At 42.1% G+C, this 25,500-nt stretch overlaps 1 protein-coding gene across 3 annotated transcripts in view; it reads left to right on the top strand.

The window, feature by feature from the left end:
- Positions 1-25,500, top strand: part of UBN2 (ubinuclein 2) — a 264,565-nt gene that overhangs the window by 147,665 nt on the left and 91,400 nt on the right. For all 3 annotated transcript variants that reach the window (XM_033935206.1, XM_033935205.1, XM_033935204.1), the window contains exon 8: positions 18,242-18,360. In XM_033935206.1, the coding sequence (XP_033791097.1) occupies positions 18,242-18,360 (119 nt within the window). The remainder of the gene's footprint in view (positions 1-18,241; positions 18,361-25,500) is intronic.

The raw sequence follows: 25,500 nt of genomic DNA, 5'->3' as shown, positions 1-25,500 counted from the left end.
TAGAAGATGACGGCAGAAAAGGGCTACAACCCATCAAACATAGTAACATAGTAGATGACGGCAGATAAAGACCCGAATGGTCCATCCAGTCTGCCCAACCTGATTCAATTTAAATTTTTTTATTTTTTTTTCTTCTTAGCTATTTCTGGGCGAGAATCCAAAGCTTTACCCGGTACTGTGCTTGAGTTCCAACTGCCAAAATCTCTGTTAAGACTTACTCCAGCCCATCCTCCTCCAAACGGCCATGCACAGACACAGACCGTACAAGTCTGCCCAGTAACTGGCCTAGTTCAATCTTTAATATTATTTTCTGATTCTAAATCTTCTGTGTTCATCCCACGCTTCTTTGAACTCAGTCACAGTTTTACTCTCCACCACCTCTCTCGGGAGCGCATTCCAGGCATCCACCACCCTCTCCGTAAAGTAGAATTTCCTAACATTGCCCCTGAATCTACCACCCCTCAACCTCAAATTATGTCCTCTGGTTTTACCATTTTCCTTTCTCTGGAAAAGATTTTGTTCTACGTTAATACCCTTTAAGTATTTGAACGTCTGAATCATATCTCCCCTGTCTCTCCTTTCCTCTAGGGTATACATATTCAGGGCTTCCAGTCTCTCCTCATACGTCTTCTGGCGCAAGCCTCCTATCATTTTCGTCGCCCTCCTCTGGACCGCCTCAAGTCTTCTTACGTCTTTCGCCAGATACGGTCTCCAAAACTGAACACAATACTCCAAGTGGGGCCTCACCAATGACCTGTACAGGGGCATCAACACCTTCTTCCTTCTACTGACTACGCCTCTCTTTATACAGCCCAGAATCCTTCTGGCAGCAGCCACTGCCTTGTCACACTGTTTTTTCGCCTTTAGATCTTCGGACACTATCGCCCCAAGGTCCCTCTCTCCGTCCGTGCATATCAGCTTCTCTCCTCCCAGCATATACGGTTCCTTCCTATTATTAATCCCCAAATGCATTACTCTGCATTTCTTTGCATTGAATTTTAGTTGCCAGGCATTAGACCATTCCTCTAACTTTTGCAGATCCTTTTTCATATTTTCCACTCCCTCTTCGGTGTCTACTCTGTTACAAATCTTGGTATCATCTGCAAAAAGGCACACTTTTCCTTCTAGCCCTTCAGCAATGTCACTTACATACATATTGAACAGGATTGGCCCCAGCACCGAACCCTGAGGGACTCCACTAGTCACCTTTCCTTCCTTCGAGCGACTTCCATTAACCACCACCCTCTGGCGTCTGTCCGATAGCCAGTTTCTGACCCAGTTCACCACTTTGGGTCCTAACTTCAGCCCTTCAAGTTTGTTCAACAGCCTCCTATGAGGAACTGTATCAAAGGCTTTGCTGAAATCCAAGTAAATTACATCTAGCATATGTGCTTGATCCAGCTCTCTGGTCACCCAATCAAAAAATTCAATCAGGTTCGTTTGGCACGATTTACCTTTTGTAAAGCCATGTTGCCTCGGATCCTGTAACCCATTAGATTCAAGGAAATACACTATCCTTTCTTTCAGCAACACTTCCATTATTTTTCCAACAACTGAAGTGAGGCTCACCGGCCTGTAGTTTCCTGCTTCATCCCTGTGACCACTTTTATGAATAGGGACCACATCCGCTCTCCTCCAATCCCCAGGAATCACTCCCGTCTCCAGAGATTTGTTGAACAAGTCTTTAATAGGTCTCGCCAGAACCTCTCTGAGTTCCCTTAGTATCCTGGGATGGATCCCGTCTGGTCCCATCGCTTTGTCCACCTTCAGTTTTTCAAGTTGCTCATAAACACCCTCCTCCGTGAACGGTGCAGAATCTACTCCATTTTCTCGTGTAACTTTGCCGGACAATCTCGGTCCTTCTCCAGGATTTTCTTCTGTGAACACAGAACAGAAGTATTTGTTTAGCACATTTGCTTTCTCCTCATCACTCTCCACATATTTGTTCCCAGCATCTTTTAGCCTAGCAATTCCATTTTTTATCTTCCTCCTTTCACTAATATATCTGAAAAAATTTTTATCTCCCTTTTTTACATTTTTAGCCATTTGTTCTTCCGCCTGTGCCTTCGCTAAACGTATCTCTCTCTTGGCTTCTTTCAGTTTCACCCTGTAGTCCTTTCTGCTCTCCTCTTCTTGGGTTTTTTTATATTTCATGAACGCCAACTCTTTCGCCTTTATTTTCTCAGCCACTAGGTTGGAGAACCATATCGGCTTCCTTTTTCTCTTGTTTTTATTGATTTTCTTCACATAAAGGTCCGTAGCCATTTTTATCGCTCCTTTCAGCTTAGACCACTGTCTTTCCACTTCTCTTATGTCCTCCCATCCTAACAGCTCTTTCTTCAGGTACTTTCCCATTGCATTAAAGTCCGTACGTTTGAAATCTAGGACTTTAAGTATCGTGCGGCCGCTCTCCACTTTAGCCGTTATATCAAACCAAACCGTTTGATGATCGCTACTACCCAGGTGAGCACCCACTCGAACATTAGAGATACTCTCTCCATTTGTGAGGACCAGATCCAATATCGCTTTTTCCCTTGTGGGTTCCGTCACCATTTGTCTGAGCAGAGCCTCTTGAAAGGCATCCACAATCTCCCTACTTCTTTCCGATTCCGCAGACGGAACATTCCAGTCCGCATCCGGCAGGTTGAAATCTCCCAACAGCAGAACCTCCTCTTTCCTTCCAAACTTTTGGATATCCACAATCAGATCCTTATCAATTTGCTGCGATTGAGTCTGAGGTCTGTAGACTACACCCACGTAGATAGAAGTTCCATCTTCTCTTTTCAGAGCAATCCATATCGCTTCTTCCTCTCCCCAGGTCCCTTGCATTTCGGTCGCTTGGATATTGATCTTTACATAGAGAGCTACTCCTCCACCTTTATGACCATCTCTGTCCTTCCTAAAAAGATTATATCCCGGTATGTTTGCATCCCATCCATGTGATTCACTGAACCATGTCTCTGTGATAGCAACAATATCTAGATCTGCCTCTAATATCAGGGCTTGCAGATCATGAACTTTGTTGCTTAGACTGCGAGCATTTGTGGTCATCGCTTTCCAGCTATTTTTCAGCGATAATCTCCTTTTTCGTATGGATTTTTGTGTCGTTTCACTTTCCGTTGCAATACTAAGAAATGAGTTGCTGATATTGCTTATGTTGCAGCCTTTACTACTATCACATCTTTTCTTTTGCCGGGGGTGGTCTCTATAATTGTCCTTCGTACATACACCACCCCCACCTTCTAGTTTAAATGCCTAGAAAAATATTGTCTAAATTTCTCTGCAAGGTTTCTTTTTCCTGCTGTAGTAATATGTAGCCCATCAGTGCAATATAGCTTCTTGTCCTTCCATGTATTTCCCCATCCTCCTATGTACCTGAAGCCTTCTTGATGACACCAGGCTCTGAGCCATCTATTAAAGTCCTCTGTGTTTTTCATTCTTTGCTCTCCTTTTCCATATGCAGGCAGTATTTCAGAAAAAGCTAAAGTATTTACAAAAGGTTTCACGCCCTCATCAAGCTCCCGAAAAGCTTTCTGTGCTGCAAGTGTGGAGTTGTTGGCCAGGTCATTTGTTCCCAGATGGATAACAACATCAGTGTTAAAATCCTTAGTTTCTTCCTTAATTATAGTCAGTATTTGCCTGGAACTCCTGGTAGCTGAGGATCCTGGAAGACATTTCACTATTTTGGACTCCTCGCCCTGTGTTCCAAGGTTAATGCCTCTGATGATGGAATCTCCCAATAGTAATAGTTTTCTGTTTTTGGCTTTTTTATTTGTACTTAGGGTGCTCTTGTTCTCTTGAGTTTCCTTCATTGGTTCCAGTCCCACCTCCCTTCTGTTTTCCTGAGTATCGCAGTGCACTAGTGGAGCGAAGGAATTCTGTAGAGGTAATATTAGTGAAGGTGGATGTTTCTGTGTTACATGTCGCAGTCTTCCTGAGCCTACTGTGACCCATTTGTTCCTGGGTTGTTTTATTCTTTGAGGTAGAGGTGGTAAGTGTGCCCACTCTGCTTTCCCACCCCCTGTCTATGCCCTAATGACCCAATTTCCTTATCTTGACCCTCGTAGGGATCCCACATGGGTATCCCATTTATTCTTAAAGTCTGGCACGCTGTCTGCCTCGATCACCTGCACTGGAAGCTTGTTCCAATGATCAACCACTCTCTCTGTGAAGAAATACTTTCTGGTGTCGCCATGAAATTTTCCGCCCCTGAGTTTGAGCGGGTGCCCTCTTGTGGTCGAGGGTCCCTTGAGAAAGAAAATATCATCTTCCACTTCGACACGTCCCTTGAGGTACTTAAATGTTTTGATCATGTCTCCCCTCTTCCTACGTTCCTCAAAAGTGTAGAGCTGCAATTTGTTCAGTCTCTCTTCATACGAGAGACCCTTGAGCCCCGAGATCATCCTGGTGGCCGTCCGTCGAACCGATTCAATTCTGCGCACATCTTTACTGTAATGTGGCCTCCAGAATTGCACACAGTACTCCAGATGAGGTCTCACCATGGCCCTGTACAACGGCATTATGACTTCAGGCTTTCGGCTGACGAAACTTCTATTGATACAACCCAATATCTGCCTTGCCTTAGATGAAGCCTTCTCCACTTGATTGGCAGTTTTCACGTCTGCACTGATGATTACTCCTAAATCTCGTTCTGCTGAAGTCCTAGTTAGTTTCTCCGTTCAACAAGTACGTCCTGCATGGATTTCCGCTTCCGAGGTGCATGACCTTACATTTCTTAGCATTGAAGCCTAGCTGCCAGGTTGAGGACCAACTTTCCAATGTAAGCAGGTCCTGCGCCATATAATTCTGTAAACTGCATTCACTTACTATATTACATAGTTTGGCGTCATCGGCGAATAGTGTTATTTTACCTTGAAGCCCTTGAGTCAGATCCCCTATGAATATGTTGAAAAGGAGTGGACCCAGGACCGAGCCCTGCGGCACTCCACTGGTCACCTCCGATGTTTTAGAGAGGGTACCATTAACCACCACCTTCTGAAGTCTGCCACTCAGCCAATCATTGACCCATGCAGTTAGTGTCTCTCCTAACCCCATCGATTCCATCTTGCTTAGCAGCCTGCGGTGTGGGACACTGTCAAAAGCTTTCCTGAAGTCCAGGTAAACGACGTCCAAAGACTCTCCCAAGTCCAACTTTCTTGTTACCCAGTCAAAGAAGCTGATGAGATTGGATTGGCAGGACCTACCCTTGGTGAATCCATGCTGACTGGGATCCCGAAGATTCCCTTCATTCAAGATCGTGTCCAATTTGCTTTTAATTAGTGTTTCCATGAGTTTGCACACTATTGATGCGAGACTCACCGGTCTATAATTTGCAGCCTCTGCCCTGCAACCCTTTTTATGCAGAGGAACGACATTAGCTAATTTCCAGTCCAGGGGAACTTTCCCCTTACTTAGGGAGAGATTGAATAGCTCAGCCAACGGTTTCGTCAGGACATCGCTCAATTCTCTGAGCATTCTTGGGTGCAAATTGTCTGGTCCCATGGCTTTGTTCACCTTGAGTCTTGCCAGTTCACTGTAAACTTCACCTGGTGTGAACTCAAAATTCTGAAACGGGTCTTCTGTGCTTTGTGTTGCCTTCAACTGGGGACCGTGTCCCGGTGCCTCACAGGTGAAGACTGAGCAGAAGTATTCATTCAGTAGTTCGGCTTTATCGGAATCTGTTTCCACGTAACTTCCGTCCGGTCTTCTAAGGTCTCCTGTTCTCTCTATCCCAACTCTCTGCTGTGATTTTCTCTAGCTGCCCTGCTCTGCCTCGAATCTGCTCTCCTGCTCCTTAAGCCCCAAGTCTCTTCCTTTTTCTCTGCCTCTGAATCTGTTCTCCTGCTCCTTAAGCCCTGACTCTCTGCCTTTTTCTCCTGCCGCCCTGCTCTGCCCAAATCTCCTATGCAGCTCTCTGCCCCAAGCGCTGCCCTGGCCTTCCCCCGCAATGTGAACCTGTGGTTTTAACCCACGGGTTTAAAGTGGGTTAAAACCAAGAGCTCGCTGGGCTAGTAAAAGTTAAAAAAAAAAAAAAAAAAAGACACGGCTCTTAGACGCATGCATAGACCATCTACAGATGGTCTGCGCATGCGTCAGGATCATACACTAGCAATCTGTGCGGTTGGAGGGGGGGCGTTACTCCGATCGCCCTCATTTTAATTTTTTTGTTTGGTGAATTGGTCGAGCCTGCACAGATCAGGCATGGAGAGTCAGGTTAGTGAATCTAGCCCTAAGTTAATATGCAGGGTTCTATTTTGTTCAGAAAGTTGGATTAGTATGTCTAAAGTTCTGAGATTAGATTTTTATCTTAAAATACTGTTAGTATTTAATCTCTTTAGATTTGGAGTTTTAGAACAAAAATATGCTTAAAAAATTTATTCAAATAGTACATATTTTAACCTTTTTTTGTCTTTCTTTGGGTAACTTTGGGATGGGGAATTTGTGACAGCAGTAGGGTTTCCCAGTGTATTCTCATTTGAGAAATCTCTGGGTCTCCTGTGGTGCTGCAAGAAGAGCAGCATAGTACGGACCTTGCTACCCAACTCTCTGTTTTCTGTAGTCACTGATGGAGTCTAAGGACTGGGTCAAACTTGAATAGTGGTGGTGGTAGAACCCCTTGTGTTTACCTTCTCTGTACCACACTGATATTAGCCTAGCAATAGGATGATGTCAGCAGCAGTAGTTTCAAGTTTATTAGGTTTTTATATACCACCTATCAAGGTTATCTAAGCGGTTTTACAATCAGGTACTCAAGCATTTTCCCTATCTGTCCCGGTATCTCATGTCATGCCTCCTTTGCAGTCAATGAGTAAGAATTGCAATTCATACAGGGGGAGAGGTTTAAAATTAGTTTGTGAGAGTTAGTGGAAGGGTGTAAGGAGGGTAGTATGAGTGAGATAGAATCAGGAGGTAGGATTTATTTGATTTCCTAACCCTGCCTTTCATCTTTTTCTTCCCTGTTTTTTTATTTTTGCTGCTGTTCCTATTCTTCTGCTCCTCTTTCTTGAGATATGTTCCCCATCTTCTTCCTCCTGCTTTCCTTACCCTTCCTCCCCATTCTCTATTATCTCCTTCCCATTTCAAATCACTTTTAAATTTTATCATAATTATTACTCCCAAAAATAATCCAGCACACTATAAGTTTTAGAATACTTCAAGTTACTTGAATTGAGAAACTTTGGATGATACAACGTTTCTGAATCATTATGTCTTGCCAAACATTGTGGACAAAAATGTCCTGTAAATCAGTAATAAACTTTGCTTGATTTATTTATATTTTAACTTCAAAAGATATATATACCTAGGGTTACCAGATTTTTGGGAACGAAAATCTGAACCCATGGCCCCGCCCGATTCATGCCCTGTTCCGCCCCCAGTTCCACCCTGTTCTGCCCCCCCAGTCCCGCCCTCTCAACCTGGTTGCTTGTCAGGAGGGCATCTGTGCATACACTGGTGTGATGCAATGACACATATACAGATGCCATCTCGATGTCGCTGCTACCTGCAAAGCTTTTCAAAACCTGGACAAAGTGCTGGGTTTTGCCATCCAGACCTCCAAACATGTCCTGGAAAAGGAGGACATGTCCGGAGAAATCCGGATGTCTGGTAACCCTGTGATGGGCAAGCTGAACTGGACTGATTTTATTGTTCCAGAAAAACTTTAGGCTGTATTTAGCTGCATTAGTTGTTTAATGTGGGAATTAGGTTGTGCAAATTCCCACATTAAATAGCTTTAGAAAGAGTGGACTGGGGCTTTGGAATGGGTGGAGACTTTGCATTACAGTTAATTCAGTAGCTAATATAGAGCAGTTGATACCCCTCCAAAGATGTAGCCAACTGCATTACTTGCTAACTACTGAGCAGTGAATGATGCGCTGTGACCTTCTTATTTTATACTCTGTGCTAGTGGCATAGCAGCCCTCCCCAAAATACTGGGAGTGCCATAACACTTAACACAGAGGTTTTGCTGTTACCACACATTAATATTGGCAATTAATGTTCAGTAACTGCAAAACCTTACTGTAGTCCAGTTAAGGATCTTTGTGGTGGTTTATTTGTCCTGTAAACTTTAGAGAAGGTAGCCTGCTTGGCGTCTGTCCAGATTTGTGTACAATACTGAACCTAAGCAAAATGGCATAAAAGCAAGGAATTTGCAGACTTCAAAATTTTTTTTTTGCCCACTGTTTATACATTGATCATGGAATTATTTTCTTCTAAACTTTTTGCTAGAATTGTATGAGGGGTGCCGAAAAGTTCTCAACCCAACCAACTTCCTAAATTCTGAGAGTTATTTTGTCACTGTAGCTGAAGAGTTATTTTATTTTGCAAAGTGCTAATTTGCAGAATCATAATGCTGTGTTATGATATTGTTTCAGATCATTGATTGAACCATGTCAGTGAAAAGTGTGTAATTCCGAGCAGTCATGAAGTTCCTATTCCTTTAGAAGAAAATTCCAAAGGAAATCCATGAATGTATGAAACAAACATTGAGTGACAAATGTCCATCATACTCCACAGCAAAGAAGTGGTGTGCAAACTTTCAGCATGGTGATTTTGAGACCGAAGATGCAGCAAGATCTAGGAGGCCTCAAATGATGTCAACTCCTGAAATTGTTGACCATGTCCATGACATGATTTTGGCAGATCAACAAATATTGGCTAAAACAGTTGCTGAGATACTACAGTGGTCTCTGTCTCCTATCTACGCCAGCTAAAAAGAATCAAACCGAATAGCACTAAACCTGTCCTAGTCCAACTCCGCTACACCTATGTGCTCTCCAGAATGGACTATTGTAACTCCATCTTCAATGGAATCACCGTCAAAGAACTCAAGCGCCTCCAGCGAGTACAGAACTCTGTGATCCACCTCTTATATGACTTTGATTACCACGACACCCGTCTCCCCAGCCCTCCATTTAGAACACTGGCTACCAGTTAACAAAGCCCCTGTTATGGCCTACAAGAGATTCTACTTCATCACCCCTGCCTATATCACATCCTAAATCCCTCAATACACTACCACCCGCCCACTTTGTTCTGAAGCCAAGAAACGATTATACTTCCTTAGCGCTGGCAGCAGATGAATCCAGAGACTAGTAGATAGCACACATCTACCAGCAGGTGGAGATAGAGAACTGATTTGCAGGTGTATATCTTGGATGGAACTCCTCCTGGCTTTATCTCCAGTAGGTTAGATGGCTGCTATTTTTCTAGCTCCTGGCTTCAGCTCCTGGAATTGAAAGGCTATACGCTCCTGTTGCTTCGGCCTCAGTAGAGTTTAGGGGTGTTGGCCAGATGGAGCCGACTTTGGGGACAGGACCTGGGCTCCCCAGGTCCCTTCCCCAACCTCCCCGCCCATGGAGAAAAAGGAGTGCTTTGGTTCGGAGATCGTCTTCGTTCCCATATTGAAAAAAACACGAGCTAGGTTTCCAGCACAGTTGCTGTGCGCTGCAATGCAGGAAACTTTCCTTTGCCTTTCAGTCGCCGGGGAGCACATGAGTACATTCTTTCTTTCTTTCTTGCAAGATGGAGTTTCCAAAGGGCTAGCCTACAATTCTCTTCCTTTCCATGTATAATCTGTATGGTTTGTCTTTAGTTTGAAGATATCTGTTTTAAACTATTGTACCCCTATTATTTTTATCAATATTGTACTTTCGCCTAGAATCTTGATCTAATCTAATCTAATCTAAACCTTAAGTTTATATACCGCATCATCTCCATGAGAATGGAGCTCGACACGGTTTACAAGAACTTAAAATAGTGGGTAGAGAAGAAGAAAAAGGATTACATGAACTTATGTGTAGAAGGGGGGAGAGAAAGGGGGGAAGGATAGAGCTACAATTTGCTGAAAAGCCAGGTTTTCAGTTGTTTGCGGAATAACTGAAGGGAGCTCAGGTTCCGCAGCGGGGTGGTGAGGTCGTTCCAAAGACCTGTGATTTTGAAGAGAAGGGATTTTCCCAGTTTGCCTGAATAGTGGATGCCGCGTGGAGAGGGGAAGGCTAGTTTAAGCCTTTGGGCAGTTCTGGAGGAGTCGGGACTGGAGGAGTTGAAAGACAGTGGGATAAGAGGAGGCAGGATTCCGTGAATGATCTTGAAAGCCAGGCAGGAACATTTGAAATGGATTCTGGAGATTATTGGGAGCCAATGAAGTTTGGCAAGGAGTGGGGAGGCATGGTCAGACTTGCGTTTTGAGAAGATCAGTTTGGCTGCAGTATTCTGGATTAGCTGGAGTCTTAGAGTACTTTTTTTTTATAGATTTAAGTAGATGGCGTTGCAGTAATCTAGTTTGGAGAGGATGATGGATTGGACAAGGATGGCAAAGTGTTGTTGGCTGAAGTAGGATCTAGCTTTCCTCAGCATGTGAAGGCTGAAAAAGCATGATTTTGCCAAGGAGTTGAGGTGGTCATTGAGGGAGAGAGAGGAATCGATAGTGATACCAAGGACCTTGCATGAGAACTCAAGCTGTAGTGTATCGCCTGTGGGTAGTGTGAAAAGTGTGGGCAGGTGTTCGAATTTTGGGCCGAGCCAGAGTAGTTTTGTTTTAGATTCGTTTAGTTTCATCTGTACCGAGAGGGACCAGGCACGGAGTCTCATTATGCAAGCTGTAATGTTTTCGTGGAGGTTGGTGAGGTTCTGGTCAGTCTCAAGGAGGACAAGGATGTCATCTGCATAAGTGTAGATTGTTTCCAGGGGGGATAGTTGAAAGAGTTTCAGGGAGGACATGTAGATGTTAAAGAGAATAGGGGAAAGGGGTGATCCTTGAGGGACACCGCAAGATGGAGTCCAAGGAGTGGACATGGTGCCATTTGTGTTGACGGTGTAGGAACGGGAGCGTAAGAAGTTTGAGAACCACATTAGGACGGTGGAGTCGATTCCAATCTCGGAAAGTTGGTAAAGTAGTATGTCGTGATGGAAGACATCAAAAGCAGCGGAAAGATCGAATTGTAGTAGGACAGTGAATTTGTTACGTGAGTGTAGTTGTTGTACCTTTGAAATTAGGGAAACTAGGAGGGATTCAGTGCTAAAGCAGGGTCTGAAGCCATGTTGGTAGGGGTGAAGAATGGAGAATCTCTCGAGATAGGAGGAGAGCTGGGTAGCAACTATGGTTTCTAGAAGTTTGGTAAGTAGAGGGATATTTGCTATGGGACGGTAGTTTGATGGTAGGGAGGGGTCGAGATCGGCTTTTTTCAGAATAGGTGACAAGGCATGTAATCAAATTTTAAATAAACTATGAAACAATGAATTCTTCTTTAGAGTCTCAGCTAGATGTGGGTCGATTTCTTAAGGGGTTGAACCTCATTCGGCTACTTTTGCAGAGACCATGTCCGGATTGGAATTTGAAGGTGGTTCTTGGGGGTTTGCTAGGGGCTCCTTTTGAACCTTTGAGTAGCACGATGCTCAAGGATGTTACCTTGAAGGTAATTTTTCTGGTAGCTCTGGTGTCTACTAGGCGGGTGTCAGAGTTGCAGGCATTGTCCTGCAGGGATCTGTTCTTGCGTTTCTCAGAGTCGGGGGTTTTGATTTGGACGGTTCCTTCGTTTCTTCCTAAGGTTGTTTTGCCTTTTCATGTCAATCAGTCCCTCTTCCTTCATTCAGGGAAGAGGATTGGGGATCACGGTTTCATTTTTTGCATTTGCTGAATGTGCGCAGGGTGTTCTTGCAATATCTTTAGGTTACTAATGATTTTTGACGTTGATCACCTTTTTGTGCTCTTTTCAGGTCCTAGAAAGGGTCTGGCAGCTTCCAAGGCCTCGGTGGCTGATTGGGTCCAGGAGGCTATTGCTTCCACTTATTTGGTGGCAGGCAAGCGTATGCTGGAGGCTCTCCATGCTCACTTGACCAGGGTGATTGGCTACGTCTTGGGTCGAGTCCATGGGATTTTCTCTGGAGGGGATTTGTAGGGTTGCCACTTGGTCGTCCTTGAACATGTTTTCTAAACATTACCGCTAGGATGTGGCGGAGCGAGCGGATGAATCCTTTGGTGTTTCGGTCATTGCAGAGGCGGCATGTACGTCCCACCCAGTTTGAAGTTTGCTTTGGTACATCCCACAAGTGTCTGGATATATCTGCTGCCGGCGCTAAGGAAGGAAAAATTATGTTCTTACCTGTTAATTTCCTTTCCTTTAGACGCAGCAGATGAATCCAGAGCCCCACCCAGTGTGGATTTTTGCTGTGGCTGCGCTCGCAGGTGAGCTCAGTTTTTGGTTTAGGTTGGTGGTATTCTTTTTACTTATGGGAAAGAAGTTTTCTGATATGCAGCTGCATTGTTCCTTATGCTTGGGCAAAGAGTGATACTAATTGGCCATGAGGGGTTCTATCCAAGATATACACCTGCGAATCAGTTCTCTATCTCCACTTGCTGGTAGATGTATGTTATCCACTTGTCTCTGGATTCATCTGCTGCATCTAAAGGAAAGAAAATTAACAGGTAAGAATATAATTTTTCCATCCCTGCAGGAAGATCCCTCCAAATGGAAGCAGCTCATAATCGCTCATCCAGCCACTTCATCCCCCGTCTTTGGAACCAATTGCCTGTCCAGATAAGATCACAAGACTCGCTGATGACCTTCCAGAAAATGCTGAAGATTCATCTCTTCAACTGAACAGTGCTAACAGGCAACCTCCTCCTAGCGCCCCTTCCTTATCTCTTTCTCTCCTCCCCCTCTCCTGTTCCTTTCTCTCCTTCCTTTAACTCCTTGCTCCCCTCCCGCTTCCCCATCTCTCCCCTCCTCTTCTCTTCCTGTGCTCTCCTTGCTCCCCCTCCCCTTCTCTCTCTGTCTTCTCACCTGTCTCTTCTTCGAATGCTTATAATTTTATTGTCCTGTAACGTTATTGTGAATGTCAATCGTAACCCATTCTGAGCTCCCGGGAGAATGGGATAGAAATCTAAAAAATAAATAAAAATAAAGATATCCAGGGAACATGTTGGGTATATAATCCACAAGCAGCTGGATATGCTGTCAAGGCAAGCGGGTGTCCAAATGTTTGAATGCTGACGAGAAACAACATTGTTTAGACACTTCCAAGTTGATTTTGCAGTATTTTCAGTGAGCTGATGCCAACTTTTTGAAACGACTAGTTACAGTTGATAAAACATGATTACACCACTATGATCCTGAGACAAAACAACAATCCATGAAATGGTGGCACTCGGGTTCTCCAAGGCCAAGAAAATTCAAGACCCAGCAGGAAAGATCATGGCCATAGTGTTTTGGAATCAGGAAGGTGTTGAAATGACTTTCTTCCAAGGGGCCGAACAGTTAATGCAGAATACTACTGTAACTTGCTGTGCCAATTAAAGGAGGTATTGAAAGAAAAAAGGAGAGGGAAGCTATGGAAAGGAGTTCTCATTTTGCAAGACAATGCACCTGCTCACAAGGCTAGCAAAATGGTGGATGTTTTGACAGGGTTTCAGTGCATAGACCATCCACCCTACTCACTAGTTCTCGCTCCCTCTAACTGTTTTCTGTTTCCAAACCTTAAAGAGTTTGAAAGGGCAACAATTTTCGAGTGACTCAAAGGTGATTGCAGCAGTGGAGTAGTATTTCAGTGGCCAAACATCAGAGTATTTTTTGAAAGGGTTACAGAAACTTCAGACACGATGTGCCAAGTGTGTTGAACTTAGGGGTGAACATGTGGAATAACTTATAAGTTTCATTGCTCCACGTCATTTCCTTCTTGATTGGGCTGAGAACTTTTCAGCACCCCCTTGTATCTCTTGGAGACTGTTTTCTTGTATTTTAGTCCCTATAGAAAGGTGATATATTAGATACCCTTACCTGTAAATGGGTCATGCTATGGCTTCCACAGCCCCTTTTACAAAGCTGTGATAGAAACATAAAAACATGATGACAAATAAAAGCCAAATGGCCCATCCACAGCATTCATTATCTCTTCTTCTCCCTAAGAAATCCCACGTACCTGTTCCATGCTTTCTTGAATTCAGACATAGTCTTTGTTTCCACTACCTCTACTGGGATACTATTTAACACATCTACCACCTTTTCTGTAAAAAGGTATTTTCATAGATTTCTCCTGAGACTATTGCCTCTTAACCTCATTTTATGCCCTCTCACTCTGAAGTTTTCTTTCAATTGAAAGAGACTCGCCTCGTGTATTTATGTCACATAGCTATTTAAACATCTCTATCATATCACCTCTCTCCCGCCTTTCCTCCAAAGTATACATATTGAGACCTTTAAGTCTGTCCCAATATGCCTTATGACGAAGACCACTGACCATTTTTGTAGCCTTCCTTTGGACTGACTCCATCCTGTTTATATCTTTTTGAAGGTGCAATCTCCAGAATTGTACACAATTTTCTAAATGAGGTCTCACCAGAGTCTTATACAGGGGCATCAATACTTCCTTTTTCTTACTGACCATACCTCTTCCTATGCACCCTAACATCCTTCTAGCTTTCACCGTCAACTTTTTGACCTATTTGGCCAACTTAAGATCATCACATACTATCACTCCCTAGTCCCGCTCCTCTTTCATGCATAAAAGCTCTTCACCCACTAAACCAGCGGTGTCAAATGTTTGTCCTTAAGGGCTGCAATCCAGTCGGGTTTTCAGGATTTCCCCAATGAATATGCATGAGAACTATTAGCATACAATGAAAGCAATGCATGCAAATATCTCATGCATATTCATTGGGAAAATCCTGAAAACCTGATTGGATTGTGGCCCTCGAGGACTGACATTTGACACCCCTGTCCAAAACTGTACTATTTCCTTGGTTTTTGCAGCCCAAATGCATGACCTTACCTTTCTTAGCATTAAATCTTAGCTGCTAAATTTCAGACCGTTTTTCAAGCTTCACTACCTGACAGCCCTTCAGCAATATTGCTTACAAAAATATTAAAAAGAACTGTCCTAAGAACCAAATCTTGAGGTACACTACTGGTAGCATCCCTTTCCTCAAAGAGATCTTCATTGACCACTACCCTCTGTCGCCTTCCACTCAATCAGTTCTGGACCCAGTCTGTCACTTTAGGGCCCATTCCGAGGGCACTCAGTTTATTTATTAGATGCTTGTATGGAACATCATCAAAAACTTTGCTAAAATCTAAATATACCGTATTTAGTGTACTTGCTCTATCCAATTCTCTGATCACCCAGTCAAAGAAATTGATCAGATTTGTCTAACAAGATCTGTCTCTAGTGAATCCATGTTGCCTGTAAGCCACTGGATTCCAGAAACGTCACTATTCTCTGTTTTAAAAGCGTTTCCATTATTTTATTTACCGCAGAAGTCAGATTTACTGGCCTTTAGTTCCCTACTTCTTTCTTACTTCCACTTTTGTGGAGAGGGACAGTAACCGCCCTTCTCCAGTCCTCCGCTATCATTCCCAATTCTAGAGAAGCATTGAAAAGTCATCAGTAACACAGCAGAGAGAATTCACCGTCAGACAAGACCGAAGCAGCCTATTTAGAGTGCTGCCAGCCCAACGCTGATTTGGAGGGAGGTACCGGTATGTAGGGCTCACTCACGATTATCGGTTCAGATGGGAGGGAAGGATAGCTGCAGGGAGGGAGGGGGTAGCGCTGCCGGTGAATCCCAACTAGGGCTTATTAAGACCTACTCCGAAAATCATGCTAGGGCTTATTTTCGGTGAAACACGGTACTGTGAGCTGGTGGAGGATGAATTAGCAAATCCACCTTAAGTTAGCAGTTCACAAATGCTCACCAAATTCCCACACCTATGATGACTGGTGAATTCTCCCCCAGATTTTCTATTGCTTCCTGAGTGTATCGTATGAAAGAGAAGAATGCAAAAACTTTCAGTTAAACAACCATTCATTTACTTGCCCTGGTTCAGTCCTTCCTTCTGTCATATTCACAGACTTGCAGGCCCTGCTTGTTCTGCCACTGCACACAGGAAAAATAATCTTCAAAAAGGAAGGAAAAATAAAACTTTCACAACGAACAAACTTTAGTCCTTCTGAGACACACCCAGCTTCACTAGCTCACACAATTCTCACAGTCCTGGTGTCAAAAATTCTGCTTCAAAAAACTCTGCACTGTCTCAGGACAGCAGTAAAAAAAAAAGAACTTTTAAACCAAAAAGGATTAGCTCACTTCCATGGACTCACAGTCCTGCTCATTAGTGCTCATAATCTCTATTGGCTCAATAAAATTCTCTTTCTCTGGCAGCACAGACAATGTCCTCTGGCTGTGCTGTATCAGGTGCTTCCCCAAGAGTCTGTTCCCTCAGCCTGCTCACTCTCTGACTGAAGCTCCCAGTCTTGAACATGCCTGTGTGTGTGCAAGTGCCCTGCCCAGCTCTGCATGGAGGAGGGCTGCAGCTCTGCTGCTGAACTCTTCCCCTACTTAGCCAGCAATCTCATAAGGTTGGAATTTCAGGGGGCAAGCCCTGTTTTCTAGTTGATTTTCGGTGGGTATTCTCTGGCTAGTTACTAGATACAGTGGTGCCTCACACAACGAACTTAATTCGTTCCAGGAGCAAGTTTGTTATGCGAAAAGTTCGTTATGTGAAATGCGTTTTCCCATAACAATACATGTTAAAAAAAATAATTCGTTCTGCAGCATAAAATATGCTAAGATGACATAAAAAAAGATAAATTTGTCAAAATGGTGAAAATGGTGGTCTTGCTGAGGCCAAACTCTTTAACGAGGTCACACTGTTTTACCCCACATTCACTCCTTCTAATTATTTCCCGTTTCATTTCAACAGAAATCACCTTCCTGCTTTTTTTAGAAGCCATGATATATAAAAAATATTGAGTTTATCTTAAAAGGACGACTGTATACAGTGAGAGAGGGCAGTTAAGCGCAGTGACTAACGACTGCCTGCAGTGCCTGCGCGGAAGGATGCAATACATCGGCAGCTCGGGCGACTTCGTTGTGTGAAACGAAGTTCGTTGTGTGAAACGAAGTTCGTTGTGTGAAGTTCGTTGTGTGAAACGAAGTTCGTTGTGTGAATCAAGACATGAAGTTCGTTGTGTGCAGCGTTCGTTGTGTGAGGCGTTCGTTATGCGAGGCACCACTGTAATCTGTTCTTGAATGGTACAGTGTCTTGCTCAGCCCCTGACTCTCTCTCTATCTTAGGATAGGGGTTCATTTCAGATAATTGGGTTTCAGACCTACACTGATCAGCTCATGTTGTCTTTAAATGTGTGTGTTTGATAGATATGACTGACACAAGGCTGGTATTAGTGCCGGACTTGTGACAATAGGCAAATCATCATGACCATACAGTCTGGTTTAAGTCTCTGCTTGTTAGCAGGTCATGCGAGTAACTACGAGCTCTATAAATATTTGGTGCTGGTTGCACAACTTTGAATGTTATAATGGATCCAGTCCATGTCAACTGTACAAATGGTCCCCACCTTACCATCTTCAATTTTAATGAAACTTGGCATGTAGGTACCCTAACTTATGGCATTAAGCCATGCAAAGTATCAGCCCCTAAAACCTGAAATTCATGTAGTAAGAGGTGCCTAAGTAGAGGCCTTAAAATTTTTGTGCGTGTCATATGAAACAAATGGGCAACTACAAGGGCCTCCTGTACACAGAGTATTGCTAACATCAGCCTAAAATTTAATCTACATGTACAACTTTTTGTACTTAATAAGCTTTGAGTTTCAAAAGTCTAGGCTAAATGCTCTTCTAATGCCAAAGTTGGCCAAAAATTTTCTCATTTTTGGCTTCATCTTTGGGGTGCCATAAATTTGTAACAAATTTAAGTAGTGACTTCTTGCTTGGTACACCTGCTTTCATTTATTATTTGTTATTTCTTATGTTTCTTACAAAGCAAAACAAAATTGTACTGTTGGAGATTTTTCAATTTTCATTCTTCTTTTATATCTTTTATTACACTGCTACTTGATTGCTTTTGTAGAAACTGAGGGGGCTAAAGCAGTTCCCTAGGAAGGAGGTGGAGTTGGAAAACATGATTAACAGTTTTCTACAAGCAAATTGCTGGTTCAGATGCAAGACCTAGGGCTCCTTTTACTAAGGTGCGCTAGCGTTTTTAGCGCACGCAGGAAATTGCTGCATGCTACGCTTCTAGAACTAATGCCAGCTCAATGCTGGTTTTAAGGTCTAGCACGCGCAGCAATGCTATTCCACACATTAAAGCCCTAACGCGGCTTAGTAAAAGGAGCCCCTAGTGTTCAGAACCAGTAGACACATCTACAAGAAAAAAGATGTCCTAGAACCTAAGCTTTCTTTAAAAAGTTAATAAAGGGTTCTCTGATATGTTTCCTTATCTAGGATGATCGTTTGAGAGAACCCTTGCAGAGGTTGAAATTGGCTGTCAGCACTGTCATGCCAGATCAGTTATCCAGATATCAGGATGATTGCCAGGCCCACAATCAAGCCAAGAATGCCAAGTATGTGTATTAAATTTTATATTTTAAATTTTTCTTTAGTCTTACAGCTTTTTTTTCATTTACATCTTCATACTACTTTCCCCCTTTCTTTGTTATATATTACCACCCATTTTACCTACCATATCTGAATTTTATTCATTCATTCATTTATTTATTTTATTTAATTTTAAAAATTTCTTACCCGCCTATACCTAGGCAGTTTACAAAAATACAATCACAGTATTAAAGCAGACAGACAAATCATATACAATAATATCTTCCATAAAACAAATACATTCTCTTTGTCATCTCCATATAATAAAACCAGAAACCTCATTTTAAATTTTAATCTTTGTTTTACAAATAGCTTTTATATACAGTCCTCTTTATTTTTTGTAGTTATAGCAGAATATATGTTAAAACAGTGGTCTCCAACCTTTTTGATGGACTACAGCATGAATGAAAGATAGCTCTGAGGGGCACCAAAAGATTTTAAGCTTACACATACTGTATATACTCGAATATAAGTCGATCTGAATATAAGTTGAGACCCCCATTTTCACCCCAAAAAGGAGGGGGGGGGGGGAAAAAATATGGTTAACTCGAATATAAGTCAGGCGGCTTAATATTCAAGTGCCCTGCCAGGCACTGCACCCAACCCCTTCCCTCCCTGCCCTATTCTCATACCTCCTCTGCTGATCCTTGGTGGTCCAGAGGTGCAGCAGGCAGGAGCAAGCTTTCCATGCTTCTGCCCCACTGCTATCCTGGTCGATTGGTGGCTGCTGTGAGATCGGGTTTCTTCAGCCGCTGAGCGGCACTGAGCAGGAGCGCACTTTGGCACTGCTACTTGGCACTGATCGGCTTCCTGACTGGCTCCCGCAAATTCTCACGGGAGCCAGTCAGGAAGCTGCTCAGCGCCCAGCAGGAGCATCAAAGCGCGCTCCTGCTTGGTGTCGCTCAGCGGCTGAAGAAACCTGATCTCGCCATGGCAGCCACCGACTGACCGGGTTAGCAGCGGGGCAGGAGCATGGAAAGCTCGCTCCTGCCCGCTACACCTCTGGACGACCAGGGATTGGCATAGGAGGTATGACGGACAGGACAGGGAGGGGGGGGCAGGATGAAGAGCCTGGCGACGGCCTGCTATAATTCTGGGAGAGGGCGCTGGCCCGAATATAAACTGGGATCCCCATTTTTTGGCCAAAATTCCCAGTTTATATTTGAGTATATACAGTACTACTAATTGTGTAAACTACCTTGATCTGCTTGTTCAGACTTGGTATTAAGTATTAGAAATTAATATTAATACTGATTTTACAACACTTAAAGAATATATTTTAAAAACTCATAGTTTTAACACGGGAGAAATTTGTTCATACCACAATACTCCTGCAATAATCAATTGCCATATTTTGAATTATTTGTAAGGCCCGTACCCTAGATTTTGCAATTCCTAACAATGCATCGCAAAAATCTATCTTATAAATCACAAGGCTCTGCACTACAGTTTAAAAATCAGAGCCAAACAGCATTGGTTTTATTCGTGTTAGGGTTCGTAAGTGAAAAAATATGCTCCCTTAATAACCTGAAGCACATGTTCTTGCATAGTCAAGAAAGACCCCCAACAATCTCGTGTGTCAGTATCGGAAGTTTCACATCATGCAATTTCACCTCTTGGAACTTGTAATAGCCTTTCATCTTATCCAATAAACATAACTTCAGTTTTTTGCAAATTCAACACTAATTTGTTCTCATTCATCCAATTTTCAAATTTTTCCATACACTTTGACAATTTTTCAACTACATAATCATTATCCTAGGTCAAGCAAGCAGCATATTCTCACACATGGGCGACGTCATCCACAGAGCCCGGTAGGGACATTTTGATAAGTGAATTGTCACTTTAAGTTAAAAAACTTTGTGACTGCCCACACAGAACATGCGCAAGTGCCTTTCTGCCTGATGCCAGCTCGAGCCCCTCAGTTTTTCATTTTCCACGGAGCGAAGTTTTTTTTTGCTGAACTTTGTTCAGTTTTTTGTTGCCTTTCCGTTTCGCGTTTTTTATTTTCTATTCTATGTTTTTTCTTTAAAGTTTAGTAATTCAGTTTTATTTTTGGTGGGTTTTCTAAAAAAAAAGTAAGAGAACTTTTCCGTCAAAGACCTCTTCCGTTCGTGGCGACGGCTTGTAATTATGGTTTTTTGTTTGCTGGCCTTTTTCAAAGGTTGATGGATTTCTTCTGTAACACCTCTTTAAATTACTTCTTTAAAATCATTTCTTCTGTACCCTTTTTTTTATGTCAAGAACAGTTCCTCGATGCGAGCATGGATGGTGCCAGGTTTTCGCAGCCTTTGGCGTTGAAAGCATCGACATTAACATCAATATCGGCATCGCAAGACATTCTGGCATCGGTGATGCCAGCTAAGAGGCCATCCACTTTCCAACAAGCGTTACAGGTCTCTAAAGCATAGAATCCCTTGATGCAGACCAAATAACGACGCCACTGCTCCCTAGCTTCACAGGTTGTTTCTCCTTCACGGTGTGCATCCTCATCGAGGTCAGCCATACCAAGACAACCTGCTGCACCGATGGTACCGGCTGTTGAGCCTATAGTACTGGTGCATGCTTCAGGTCTCTACAGCATCAAGTCAGTCAATGCAGACCACTTATCTACATCACCACTCCCCAGCTTCACAGGTTGTCTCTTCTTCATGATGTGCATCAAGGTTAATTTAATCAAAACCTTTTCTAAATGTAAGAAGGTGTTCGTTTACAGAAGTTGGATAGCTCTAGGTCTAATAGATGCTGGCATTGTAGTTTAGAAGCTGGGACTTTAGATCATTTAATTTTTTTCTGTCCCTATATAAATGCTTTTTGGAAGTTAATTTGGTCCCAAATTAATTAATTGTTAGAAAATCATGTTGCCCTTTCATATGATACTATATTATTTGGTACATCTATGAGATTTAAGAGTCCAATTTCAGCAAATAATAATAAACTTTTATTAATACTGACGGGGGTTGCCATTCAACATTTTACTGGAAATTGGAAGAATTATACTAAACTTAATTATACCTTTTGGTAGAATTCAGTTTGTCATATTTATAAAATGGAGAAGGTAATTTTAAAAAGATTTGGGGGCCATTGATTACATATTCTAATGATCAGACACCTTAAACACCTTGTTATTATATAAGATATAGGTGGGGTGGGATTGGGAAATATGATATTTGATAATTGATTTATTGTTAATGGGTGGGGTGTGTGGGAAGGGATTCTTTTATACTTTAATGATTATAAGTAAGATTGTCAAGTGGTTTGTAAAAATTATTTTGATTGATTATTATACACTTGTTGTAAGAGATGAAAATGAATAAAGATTTACAAACAAAACCTTTTCTAAATGTAAGAAGGTGTCCAAAAATTTCAATATCCTCAGCAAAGACCAACTCCCAAGTTTTCTTAGCTTGCCCACGGCACTTCAAGCTTAGCTAAGTTTAATTAAACAAAGGAGGTGAATATCAGTTTCTGGGAAATAACCTTGTTGTTTTAGGTTTTCACCCGGGTATATCCCACAGGCAACGTGCACTTAAAGTACACTGTGGGCTTTACCCAAAAGCATCATTTTTAATCACCAACATGTTTACTTTTTTCAAAAAAGTGCCCTCTGCAATGAAAAACTTTTAAAACATTTAATATATAGTGTCACTGTGATTCCTTAATAGAATAAATAGAAAAAATAGCAACTATCAATCAAAACGTTGCTTCAACTTATCGGGAGATGATGTCAGATGTTCAAATAATCTAGTGTGCCTTAGCTGAATACCCTACAGAGACTCTATGTTTCATGTCCTTCCTCAGGGGCAAGCTCAGAAGTTCAACCCACTGCCATCAAAAAACCACCATCTCCAAAGTGCCTTGACTAAAGAACAACTGAATGTAACCGCATTTAAAACCAGGAAGTGTCCACAGGAACGCCTCTTCCAGAGTCAAACGTGATGACTTATGAACATGAAATTCTCTGCGAGTAATTTGTACTAAAGGTCGACACCTGAAATTCGCCATTCTACTGATTCATTCATGCCGTATGGCATAAATGAACGCAGGGTGTAGATCCAGAATTGTTCTCTGGAAAAACAAAAAATTATTTCCAATCCCCATCAAAGTCCTGAGCAACTTGATCTATAATAAACCAATGCATGTGTTCAGATAAACGTCCTTTCTCTATACTGTGCGCCACCATAGGAGCGTTTTGTTTCTTTGTTTTTAAACAACTACAGTGTTCTATCATTCTCACTCTAGCTGTCCGTGTTGTGCTCCCCACATACAATTGGCCACAAGGGCAGAGACGACATACACCAGAAACATGGAATCACACGAGGTCGATTTTCTGAAGGTATATTGCTGTTTAGTGTAGGGATGAATCCAAGCCATCCCAGTTATAGTAGTGTCACAGCAAGAGCAATGCCCGCATGCCTTATGACCCTCTATAATTGTAAGATCCGTATTGTCCTTGAATCTGGATCTTACTAGTTTGTCTGAAAGATTTTTCCCTCGGGTGAAAGCTATGCATAGGTGTTCCTGAAAAACAGAATGGAGTTGTAAGATTTCCCAATGTTTGTGTATACTTTGGGCAATTCTCTGGGCTTGAGTAGAAAAAGACAAGTACACACTTGTGTTTATTTGAATTTTCCTGCGTGGTCTTCCTCAAAAGGAGATCTCTATTCGCAAATTTGGCTCATAAGAATGCTTTATGTATAACCTTAGAAGGGTAGCCCCTAGCATGCAATTTTGAGGTCAGTAGTTTAGACTCCCTGTAAAAATCATGCATGGATGTGTATATCCTTAAGAATTTCTTATGGGAAGAGCTTTTTAAACCATATGGATGACAACTGATATATTGAAGATTATTTTCTGTATTTTTATGATGAACTGTAAAGATAAGACTGTTTTCTGATTTTGTTACAACAATATCCAGAAAAGTAATTTTTTCAAAATGCCACGTTTGAGTAAATTGTATGTGGCTATGTAGGGTGTTAAGCCAGATGAAAAATTTATGAAGGTCCTCTAGAGAGCCTGACCATATCAAAAAGATATCGCCTATAAAACATGTCCATATTTTTAACGTGCTGAAGAAAAAAAGAAGAATATAAAAACTGTTCCTCAAATTGGCTCATATACAAATTGGCAATGCTGGGGGCTGCTACAGTCCCCATGGCAATCCCCTGGCATTGTTGATAAAAATTGCCATTAAATTTAAAATAATTTTTATTTAGAACCAAATTTGTCAATGACATGATAAATTCTGTGGGGACTCTGGTGGAATCGTTCCTTTGTTGCAAAGTCTGATGTACTATTTGTGCTTCTTAAACCTGGGGTATGTTGCTATATAAAGCATCTACGTCTAAAGAAACAAGGATGTCTGTGGGACCAATGTTGGTTAACTTCACTAACAAAATGGTTACAAATATTTCTGGGGTAGCTTTGAAACCAGAACAACTCTGGGTCTTAAATAAAGGCCTCTCCTTTGTTCCAGCTGTCGTCACAATGATTTTCAAGCCCGCTGTGATATATCACGTATTATACACTCATTGCAAATCAAATAATTTTTTCCTGAAACCACTACCCAATCGGATGATTCCATCATATGGCCTCACTCAACCTGGATTCCCCGTGGATCCCCACATTCCAAAATCTAGATTTAAGAGATATAGAACATGCGCTTCTGGAGGATGTGATAAGACAGAGTACATTACGGGGTTTTAAAGAGGGATTAGATAAATTTCTGAATGACTCGGGGATTGAGGGATACAGATAGAGATAGGACTATGAAGGTTAATAGATAGAAGGGAAAAGGGGAATGAAGGGTTTCAGACAAAAATCAGTTTACAGGTCATGGACCTGATGGGCCGCCGCGGGAGCGGGCTGCTGGGCGCTATGGACCTCTGGTCTGACCCAGCGGAGGCAACTTCTTATGTTCTTATAGTAAAAGAACTAGAACACAAGAATCAAGCTCCTTGTTTTGTCAATTTATCTTGGGAGGAATCTTCTGCTTTATTGAGTTTACAATCTAATGAACAAATTATAATAAAACCTGCGGACAGAGGGGGTTCAATGGTGGTCATGAATTGCACCCAATATCATGATGAAGTGAACCAGCAACTAGGAGACCTGAGAAACTACAGTCCCCACAGAAGATCTGAAAATAATCATAAGGGATATAGTTCATGCCAGTAGGTATATCACAAAGAATAAAAGTAGATATTTAGCTTGTGAACACCCCAGACCCCTGATTTTTATACGGTTCCTAAAATCCATAAATCCATTCATAACCCCCCAGGGAGACTTATTGTCTCCCTCAGAGGGACTATATTGGAACCTTTATTGCGGTTCATTGACCACTTTTTACAACCCCATGTAATGAAAGCCCAATCATACATAAAAGACACTACTCATTTTATTAGTAAAGTTCAGCAATTAACCAACATTGGTCCCACAGACATTCTTGTTCTTCTCATCAACATGCTCTTCTCCATTGCATTGTTTCTCATGTGCTTAAGTGAATAAGAGATTCTCATCAATCCTCGTCATCTTCTTCATCGGATCGATACTGAGATCATCCTATTTTTACTCAGACTGGACTTTTTAATTTTTATTCAGGCTTTGCTTTGGCTTTACCTATGCCTGACTCTTCCAGTATTCCTTTAGAACTGTCGTTGCAAGGAATTGCTTCCCAGGACCAGATCTTCTTCAATAGATCTTTTCTTTTCTGGATATATGATGAGCTCAGCACATTTCTGCTTTAAGTTTAAAGCTCTTACTGACTCACTTGCTGTGTTCCTACATGTTTGGAACATTGCTTCATTTTCTTTTTGCATAACAGGCAAGATTTCTCTCTGTGGACCTACATACGTTTTTGCAAGGAAGCACATATGGCTCAGTAGTTAAAGGCACTGCTTCTCTCTTCCAAAGGTCATGTATTCAAATCTACACAATCCTAGTACCTTAATAACTTCGTCGCTATTATCAAAAATTTATGATGGCGAACAGGATTTTGTTTTTCCAATTTCTTCCTTTCTCTAAAGCAACTCATAAGGAAATTATCCGTCTCTAACCAGTATATTTCTCCGGAGCATCTTTCTATAGTATCAAATTCATAGATTGGA

This window comes from Geotrypetes seraphini, chromosome 2, assembly GCF_902459505.1.
Source record: "Geotrypetes seraphini chromosome 2, aGeoSer1.1, whole genome shotgun sequence".
Lineage (NCBI taxonomy): Eukaryota > Metazoa > Chordata > Amphibia > Gymnophiona > Dermophiidae > Geotrypetes > Geotrypetes seraphini.
The sequence above is the reverse complement of the archived record's forward strand: the minus strand, read 5'-3'. Positions and strand labels throughout refer to the sequence as shown.